The following is a 10,397-nucleotide window of genomic DNA, read 5'->3' as shown; positions in this document are numbered from 1 at the left end:
CTCCAGAGAGAAAGAGAGAGAGAGAGATTCCATTAAGATAGGTGACTTTCCACATGAAGAGCAACAGAAGCAGAAAGTGCTTGGGGCAGAGTAGTGTTACTGAAATTCAGCCTGGAAAAGATTAGCAGAAATTTAAGTTGTAATATAAAGGACAGGTGGCAGGTTGAAAAGGGATGAGGAGCACATTATGGCCCAAATTACATACGACCTTGATGATATAAGTAGCAACCACTTTGTAAAGTGATATTGATAACAATTTCACACACGCACCCCCCCCCCCCAGGTATTTGGGTTTTTTAAAAAAATGCCACCTGGTTGTTCATCTCATCTTTACAGTCACTTGTAGTTAGGTCATTAGAAATGGCATGCAGGAAGACAAATGGGTAATACAACTAGGCAGAGGGACAGGTTAGGAATTGGTGGTTGGAGATGTTTATTCGAGAAGGTGGTTAAGGTTTCCGTTTTAATCCCACTTTCAAGGGAATGAGCACCATTAAACTTAAGGGGACTTCCTTCTGGAGGAACAGGCCATGCATTTATTGCAATGTAAATGAGCTTGGAGTTAATATTGTTACGACAGCTAGAAAACTTCCATCAAGGGCTGAGGAGAACAAGGTGTAGGTATATGTCACCAGGAACAGGGAGGTCTCAGAGATTCTAGTGCAGGCATAGGCAAACACCGGCCCTCCAGATGTTTGGGACTACAATTCACATCATCCCTGACCACTGGTCCTGTTAGCTAGGGATGATGGGAACTGTAGTCCCAAACATCTGGAGGGCCAGAGTTTGCCTATGCCTGCTTTAGTGAACTGATTCCTTTGTTCAAAGCAAATTGGAGGAATAGCAAAATTACATAGTCTTTTTTTGGCGGGGGAACCAAGGCAACATTTATAACTAGAAGGTAGTTACTCTAAATAACATCAAACTCAGGGATAGGGCACCTGTGGCCCTCCCAATGTTGTTGGGATTTCCATTAGCCACAACCAACATAGCCAATTACCAGGAATGATTAGAAGTGTAGCCCAATAACATCAGGAGGATCACAAAAAACCCCATCTCTGACCTAGATACCCCATCTCTGCCTGTGTCAAGAATGAGAATTATTTGCAGGTGTGCAGAAAACAGAAAGAGGTGTTTTCTTTATTCACAGGAAGATACTTACAAGCACAAAATGGACCGTACAGCCAGCAATTTTGTATGCAGATGAGAGTGCCTGCTTGTGGGCATTTCCTCCTTTAGTTAATGGTGAAAGTGATGGATAAGTGCTCAAAATTTTCCCTATAATTAATGAAACTCCTGTTCAGACATATCAAAGAGACAAACAAAGATGTGCAAAATGGAAACGGTAGCCCCACGTGCAGATCACCAATTGGAAATCACTGCTTTGATTGAGTACATGAACCCAGCCTTGAAATTCTTATGATCCTAGTTTGCCTTATACATGCTGAATCCTCAGCAGCTGTCAGCTCTTCTGAGCAATTAAAAAAAACAAAACACTTAATACAACAATAGTTCGTTCCACTTGCTTACCACTCCATTTCCTAAGGAAGTTGCTAGTCAAAACTCTTATAAATCCTGCCAAACAAATCAGTTCCACAGAGAATTCTTCAAGGACTCTGTCAAGTGTGCCTTCATATTCAGATCTGCTTCCATACAGCTTATGGTCAATTACCTACAAGAATTAATGCAAAAGATTAATGCAAAAGAAACTTTCAAGCACCGTGCAAATAAAAACTGAAGAACACAGGCAACCTTTTGAAGACCCTCAAAATTTACATTAAATTTATACAAACCAGGTTCTAGATGTTGTTGGTTTTTTTACTTGTAGACATAATGGTCTCAAGAATACTTATCTAAATATGAGGCATGGGGTGGTACTCTGCAGAGAAATATTGTAAGTGAAGATACTTTCTGGCAATGTGGGATTTTTTGGCCATGAAATTATAATGCAATGTTCTCCTTACTCTGGTGGGGATGCCAGCCAGGGTTGCATTCTTCAGTTCTTCCACCCCAGACCTGTTGGCGATGACAAGGACTACTTGGGCACAGCTTGCTGGCTCTTTTGCATATCCGAGAAGTGCTGTCAGGCTTGTACCTCAAATGAGAAGATTAAGACACAGCCAGTTTCTAGTAGATATCGCAAACATAGGGAAACATAGGGCTGTTTCCCAGGGAAACAGCAAGTGACCTTTCCAAAGTATGCACTTATAATATCATTGTGAACTAACAAAACCATGTTCTCTGTCAACCTTTTACATAGGTTGCCACTGCATTTTAGCTCTTTGACTATACAACTGCTTAAGAATTCCTGTGCTTTTAAGAAAATATTTGTGATAGGTAACATTCATGTTGTATAAATGGTTGTAGTAACCATCAGAACTTTGCATATTTGAGGCTGGAGCAGAGAGGGCTCTCTGTTATATTCAGGCAGAATACCAAGGCCTGCATATGCCTCATTTTGTTCTACAAAGTTTCGGTATCACCTAATATATCAAAATTAACAACAACACAGTAAAACTGGATGATAAATTTCTGATCTTCAGTTAATGATTCTGTGTTGTTGGTTGTTGTTTTGGTGTTTTTTATGATCAGCTTCTAGTGAATATCTTCATAACATTCTTAATATTCTCCCCCTATTCTTATTCCCAGTTAATCCATAATGTACAGGTAATTCTATCCATTTCTAAACCAAAGTAAATCCCATTTAGTTTAATGGGGTTTTCTTCCCAAGTGAGCATGTGTAGGAAAGTTTCTGAAACATGCTTTTCTGCCTATTTTTAATAAACCAGTATGGATAATTCTTCAATTCTTGTAAATTGCCCTGGCAACTAAATCGTGCTTGCCCATTTTTCAATAATTGTGATAAGCTTTGATTTATTTTTATGGAATTGCAGTATACAAATATTTTTATAAAGAAATTAAAACATAAACAAGGTTCGACTAGATTTCAATTCTGATCAAAAATGCAATTAATATAAGAACCATCTGCATATTAACAACAATCAGTTCTATTAATATTGAGTGATTCTTATAAGGCACCTTCAATGAGATGTAAGTTCACACAAGCAACTTTGCCATAATATATCAAAGTCTACATGCTCCCACAAAATCTCCATTGCAGAGATGGTTATTGAGTGCTGTAGCAACTGCAAGCTCACCCATTCCCGAGATAAGAACAGCTACTTTCACTTTGCTTTTTCTGCATGTGGTCTGGATCTGGCTGTCTACATTAGAAAGATTCTTCATAAATGGATATTTGTTTTGCAGCAATGCTTCAAGAAGATTCTTGATTACTACACGAGAACACCCTGAATAAAGGAAAGGTAATTCAGTGTACACGCTTAAAATATAGTAGCACATACATTTGGAAAACTAAACTGCCAAAGGGATAGGAATGTTTATAATATCCAGTTAAAAGCTCTTCTCCTTAATCCTACAAAAGAGTTGAAAGCAAATAACCTATAATTAATTGGTGTTTTCATATATATTTTTTGCATTGTGCAGGACTTGCAAATGGACACCCAAATACAAACTAAACATTGGCCCAGTTCACATGTCATATTATACCATAGTTTAAAACAAGCTATGGTTTAATGTGAACAAGTTCTTTCAGAGCTCCTTTCCCACTCTTGCTGATGCCATGCACAGAACAAGTCATAATCTAGTTTGCTGTGTTGTCCAAACTGAGGTTCATGGCTTGTTTCCCCAAAGTAAATTACAAGCATGACCAAGAACAAACCTTGGTTACCACTCACAGCTTGGTGAAAACAAGCCATGAGCCTGGGTTCAGAAAGCATAGCAACCCAGACTTTGATTTGTTTTGGCTGTGGTGTGGCAGCAGCAGGAACAGAAGAGGGGTGCTGAATTTACTCCTGCTACCCAAGTTAAGTTACATAGCTGCAGAAACTTAATATAATTACGGTCCAAATCACAGTGCAACCCTATATATGTCTACAAATTAAAGTGCACTCCTATATATGTCTACACAGAAGTAAACACCATCATTTTCAATGGGCCTCACTCTCATGTAAATTGGTATAGAACTGAAGCCTTAGAACATTTTAAATGCTTTTGTTGGATTTTAAGCTGTTTGTATGTCTGAATAAGAAATGCAATAACCTGCAAGATGGTGGATGACTTTCCCGATCAACCACGCATCCTCGTATTTCTGGAGATCTTTCAAAATCTGTCCAGCAAACTCCTTTTGTACCACCAGCACAGCACCAATCCCACAGTTAAATATTTGAGACATCTCCACTTCTGAAAGGCTTCCCTCTTCTTGAAGCCAAGAAAATATTGAAGGAATAGTCCAACTATGAGCATCTACAAATAATTGAATTTGTAAAGAACAACACTGTCCTTAATTCCATCCCTGTTAAAGCCATGGCACAGGTTCATCCTTCCAGCCTCAACTCTCTTTAGCAATATTGGATACAATCCAGCAAAAGATAGGAACTACTATGTCATGCTGAAATTGTCTATGTGAAGGACATACAGAGACCTGAACATATGAGTAAGAGGAAGAAATTCATTTCAAAGGGGTGTTCTGATATTTCCTCTCAAATGCTGGGATGAGGGACTGCAACTGTGAAATACTCTCGGATTAGTTATTTCACGATCAGACTCTCAAGAGACCTATTGTCATGGTTTGGAACTCCATCTGTCAGCAGAGGTCTCTTGAGACTCCTCCTAGGAAGGAGAATATTCAGTTCCTCCAATGCTATAGGAGACAATAGTTGAAATAGCCACCCCCTCCAGACACTTCTATAGAGGGGCTCCAGGACACAGTGAGGCTTCCAGACACTGTCCCTTAGAAAGTAGCTCTTTTAGACTTGCATGCATCACCCCACTGGGAACTGAGAGCTCTCCTTTCCACCCCACTAAGCCCAGGGTCTGGAAGAGGTCTTTCACCCTCAACACAGCACAAGCCGGCATAAGAAAAGTGCAGTCTCTTGTTATTAGGCAAGGCTCCTTTAAGAAGGTGTGGCTTGACAGGAATATTTAAAATGGGAGTCCTATGCGCTGCCCTCCTGATGGATTCTAATTCCATCAGGTGATCCATTATGGTCAGTGTTCAGGGATGATAGGAGTTGTTCAGTCCAGCAACATCTGGAGAACATCACTTTGGGGGCTCCTGATTTAAACATCCATTGGCTGCAGACCACATTGAAGCAACAATCTCAATCAATTTTGGCTCTGGCCTGACTTCAAACCAAAGCCCCACAATGAGATGTACATGTTGTTGGTTCTTGGCTCACTGAATAGTCATGCCAGGCTAGAGTTGCCCCTGTGGTCTTCCATCTGGAACAGAAAACTTATATGGAGTTTGGAGGCAATTGCCCCAGGTAAAGAAATACTGGGTCCCAGCCAAGAAGGTCACGATATACACACCACTGGTGACTGCTGTTCAGAGGGGCAGAGGAAAAAAAAATCCCATCTTGCTTGCCTTCTATTTGGAGCGTTTAGGCCAGAAGTATTTCAGATACATGTTTACATATATACATACATAATTTTATTTGTATGCTGTCTTTCTGCAGTTCAAACCATGCTCAAGGTGGCTTGTAACATGAAAAAAACCACACACAACTGCAACATAACAAAAGTAGTCATAAACAATAAGTAAAACACAAAAAATACACAACCAAACTGCACAAATTCCACATAAACCACAAGATCTAAAATAAAAATTCAAAAAATGAATAGCAACAACATCAACAACCCCCTCAAACAACACCCCAGTCCCAAAGTCTGCTCAGCAGCCTCAGCTTTTGTAGCTGAAGTCAGTCAGCATCCTGCCCTCCCAGGTCAAGTGGAAAAAGTAATGCAAGTCTTCCAGGACTCACAGCCAATATGGTTTACTTGAGGGTGTGTGCATATGGCTAGTTTCCAAAACGCCTTTATTAACATCATGCTAAAAAAGAATCATGTGTATATTAGGGGGGTAAAGGGGACCCCTGACCATTAGGTCTAGTCATGACCGACTCTGGGGTTGCGCGCTCATCTCGCTCTATAGGCCGAGGGAACCGGCGTTTGTCTGCAGACAGCTTCCGGGTCATGTGTATATTACATATAGATAATACAACAAGAACAAAAATTACTTACCCAAAACCACACTAAATTGTTCAGGAAGGATTGTAGAAAAGCTTCCCAGCAACCCACCTTCTGCAATGTGGATGTAGGCTTTCACATTTCCTGAACGGAGTACAGGCAGCAGAGTTTTGCTAAAGATTTTGGATGGGGTTAGCAACTGCTCCCCTGTGAATGTATGAGAAGTTTTAAACTGTAGATAAAACCATTCATACAATCTTATAACAAGCAGGACAAGATTCCTTCCTCACCAAGCTGCAGCCTTTCCCAACCTGATGCCCTCCAGATATTGCTGGACTACAACTCCCATCAGCCCCAGCCCAACAATATTTGGAGGACATCAGGTTGGTGAAGGCTGTCATAAGGTCTCCTTTGTTTCTTTCTATGGAGAAGAAGAGGACAACAAGGATGTCTGAAGACACTGTGGGGAAAAGGTGCAGTAAAATTCATGATGGAGGACTAAAGCCGAGAAGTGTGCAATGGCTTCAAAATCAGGCAATTATATACAGCAGAGAAAGAAAGAAAGAAAGAAAGAAAGAAAGAAAGAAAGAAAGAAAGAAAGAGAAAATAATAAGTGTATGGTATTAATTTACAAGAAATGTTCAGGGTAAGAAATTGGGGGAAGCAGATATACCTAAAGTCTGGGGACCACATCCACCAGGAACAGAAGAGAAATAGTGTAGGGATGATGTTAAAAGAATCTTCCTCACAAGACTAAATCCTTGGTTGTGAAGGCCTGAAGAAGCTATGCCAATGAGGAGATCACCGCTGACAATCTTCTTCTGCTGTGGAAATCCCATTTCTTGTTCCACAGCAGCAACAACAAAGCCAACCAGGTTGCACTCTCCAGGTGCAAAGGTGCTAGACATTTCACTGGTCTCTCTTCCTAGGAAAAAGGAAGAGAAACCAACAGCAGTAAATACCATAAATGTCCATGGACTTGCATTCTATATGGGTATACTCAGTGCTTTGTGTGCAGCAGTAGTCACAAATATGGAGTACCATCACCTCTCTTTTCCCCCCAGCCTATGGCAGCCATTTTGCTTTGGCAAACACAGCACTTTTATCAACGTAAGAGTACCAACACCTAATTTTTGCGGGGGGGGGGGACATTGGGTATGCTTAAGAGTGTGTAAATTGTAAATAAATGAAGGATGTTAATAAATATATGCCTATCTTCATCCATCCATCTACAGCACTGATGAATTTTGGAATAATTCCTAATGTCTGGTTTTAGGGAAGTGAAAGAAAGATGCTCATATTGGTACAAAATAAAAATGTTTAGCAGGGTGTGTGCATGTGCCTCCAAAGCCTGCACATATGCCACACAAGAGACACAGATGCACCAGCAACTCACATGCATCACCATGTCAAAGACCCTACAGCTGACTTGTGCCACCCAGTGTGTTAAGGCTGGCATGAAACAAACAGTTTCTACAGCCCCTCCGCCAATTCTAGTTTCTTTGCTGTGCACTTGGGCACCTCTTAAGATACTGGCTCCCAATTTTGCACAAGGGTTTCTAAGATCAAATAGCACGTTTTTGTTTATCTATGCATACAATTATATTTTGAATCAAGATGGTGGGTTGAACCTTACAAGACTGCACTGAGTTTAATCACTGGTTTCAAAACTGCATCTTTTTATGTTTCTTAGAATTTCTGAGCAACGTTGGTGACGAGGCTTCTAGTTCTAATATATATTAGTGAAGGGCTGGAAAGCAGAGCTATTTGCATCACAGCAAGTCTTATCTGCTCCCCCTCTATAAAATGGGAACATGATATTGATGGTGCCAGCCCAGACCTGGGCAATGTTTTTCCAGGGTTGTTGGGTTTTTTTCATCTGGAAGAACCCCCAAATAACGTTCAAGCTCAATGGGAAATTTATGCTACCACCACCACTACAACTTACAGCTCCTAGGACACAAAGAAGAAATTTCAAAACTGAGAAGAGAAATACTGAGACGTGGCCATACCCAGAAGAGTACATCCTGCAAGTTTGCAGGCTCCATCTATCCCATCTCTTATTGCCTGAGCCACACCAGCATCCAATTTTCCATAGGCAAAATGGTCAAGGAAGAAGAGAGGCTCAGCTCCCTGAACCAGGACATCATTGACACACATGGCCACCAAGTCCTGACCAATCATGTCATGTTTATTGCACAGCTGGGCAATCTGTAATGAACAAGTGAATCAGTCTGGGATTTTAATGTGAATGCATTACTCCGGTATAAAATATTACTTTAGGCAGTGTCAGACACTGGTCTTGATGTAGCCAAAGGCTCAAGGGATGTTCTTTTCCTATATGAGCAACTGATGCCAAGCAAAAGGCAGGAGCTTGTGGTGGATCGCCATATAGGACAGCTGGGATGCATTCAGCTTAGTACATTGCAAGTTCTATAGGGGCTAGCTTAGAAAGCTCAAAATTGTATAATTATATTGATCTGAAACATTTATAAGTGCCGGTTACTTCTGTGTTTATGGAAAGGCCGTTCCATCTTGATTTGACCAGTGTAGCTTTGTGGTCTCACATGGAAAAATGATGCACCACAAGAGACATGGGCATAGCACAAGCTACAGTAGGGACATGCCTTGGTTTACCTTCATTTTTGTCCCAATGCTTTTAGTTCGGGATACTAGAATGGGATCATTATAACCAGATGCTCTCAAATCAAAGAAGGCAGAAACACTCCCCCGATTCCCACAGCTGCCTGAAAGATACACAGAAGTCAAAAACATTGTGGGAAATAGCACTGCTATTGAAAACTTATTACTACTCCCCCTTGCAAATCCTCATGTTTGCAATAGATCACTGAGACAAGGCTGAGATGTTGCAAAAGGTTGGAATATAGGAGTGCTTCCTGTTTCTGTTTTAGATTCTAGTTAAATAGAATATCTTTAGAAAACAGCAGAGGCTACCGCTGTTGCTAACAGGAGCAAAAGCAGAGCATCAGGTTTCACATTCACCCCCATGTGCAATATGATACCATAGTCAGGCAGGTGTTTACACATTCCATTCAGCTATTACTGTGAAGCAAGAAGGAAAGAGATAAGTTGACATTTCCATAGATAAAAACATTGCCTGCACTGGCAAATTAGGTGTGGGCAACAGAGCAGCATACAAAAAGCAGAAATAGTCCATAACAGTCTGAAGTGCCATACAAAGATCATGACAGCCGTATCCCAATTAAATATTTTTAATTGATTTATCGTATTTGTTTTAGTTACTTGATTAATCAATGGCTAAAAATTATGATGGCTTTATACCACATCTAGTATCACTATTAGTATGGCTCTGAATAAATATCAGTTCCTGGGAAACATGGGGCAGGGGGAAAGGGCTATCACTCATGTTCCACAAACATCTAGTTGCCCACTATGAACAAAATACTCAACTGGATGGACCTTTGGTCTGATCTGGCAGGGCTTTACTTATGTTCTTACGCTATCAATTAATTCTCCCCATGGGTAAAAACAACATTTCTAAAGCAAGAAGCTTATTTTCTTTGTTTTTAGATGATGCATCTCAGGCATTATATCAGAAGATGCTCTCTCTCCTGTATGAGGGGAAAGTGAGAACGATTCTTATGTGATGGCATTTGCCACCTGTAATTGTTTTACAAAAAAGTTTTATAACAAAAAAAAGCTAGATACGTAAAATGATATGGATATATGCTGTCCAACATAGGAGCCAACTCCTAGGGGTTGAGGTCCTTTGCCTCACCCCCAATAAAATGTTTGAGGGGGCCAAGTCCCCCAAAGTTGATGGGCATTGCCATTCAAATGGGGTGTGTGCACAGCATCATGTGATTGATTAGGCAGGGTGGGGCTTATCTGCCCCCCCCAATATTTTATTCAAATTAGCACCCCTGATGTCAAATTAATTAGGGGCATCTAGTTAGATGAGCAAATGTTTTTAATCAGTTAATTTCCTAAAGTTTAGTCAATTGAACATGGTAGCCGTAATCACACATAATTCTCCTGCTACCCTTTGTGCAAGAGAAAACTGCTGATATGCAAAGAGCAATAACTTCTGAGGATAAGGGAGGACAATGAAGTGAGCTCTTGCCAGAAGCTGGTTAGTATATCCATTTAATAGTTTGGTTCACATCGAATAAATTTGAAAAACTGAAGTGGTCTTCAAAATCCTTTGGGAATTCATCACTTCATCAGATCCTTACCTAATTTGGAACCACTTGCAGCTGTTAGGTTAGGTGGGCGAACCAAGACATTGCAAACAATAGGATCTGCAATTCTGTCTTCATATGATGGACTCCTAAAACAGAAGCACACGTCACGGTTGTTAAAACATT

The 10,397-nt window shown here is 40.5% G+C and overlaps 1 protein-coding gene across 4 annotated transcripts in view; it reads right to left on the bottom strand.

Moving 5' to 3' along the window:
* LOC308476144 (trifunctional purine biosynthetic protein adenosine-3-like) overlaps positions 1–10,397 on the bottom strand; it is a 28,149-nt gene that overhangs the window by 2,842 nt on the left and 14,910 nt on the right. For 3 of the 4 annotated variants that reach the window (XM_081003578.1, XM_081003575.1, XM_081003576.1), the window contains exons 12-21: positions 10,266–10,360; positions 8,686–8,795; positions 8,061–8,259; positions 6,722–6,973; positions 6,103–6,255; positions 4,120–4,323; positions 3,159–3,308; positions 1,965–2,095; positions 1,531–1,672; positions 1,163–1,278 (exon numbers count right to left, since the gene is read on the bottom strand). In XM_081003578.1, the coding sequence (XP_080859704.1) occupies positions 1,163–1,278; positions 1,531–1,672; positions 1,965–2,095; positions 3,159–3,308; positions 4,120–4,323; positions 6,103–6,255; positions 6,722–6,973; positions 8,061–8,259; positions 8,686–8,795; positions 10,266–10,360 (1,552 nt within the window). The remainder of the gene's footprint in view (positions 1–1,162; positions 1,279–1,530; positions 1,673–1,964; positions 2,096–3,158; positions 3,309–4,119; positions 4,324–6,102; positions 6,256–6,721; positions 6,974–8,060; positions 8,260–8,685; positions 8,796–10,265; positions 10,361–10,397) is intronic. The other variant, XM_081003577.1, reaches the window with a different exon arrangement.

The sequence above is a fragment of the Podarcis pityusensis genome, assembly GCF_964106645.2.
Source record: "Podarcis pityusensis genome assembly, chromosome: 4".
NCBI lineage: Eukaryota > Metazoa > Chordata > Lepidosauria > Squamata > Lacertidae > Podarcis > Podarcis pityusensis.
The sequence above is the reverse complement of the archived record's forward strand: the minus strand, read 5'-3'. Positions and strand labels throughout refer to the sequence as shown.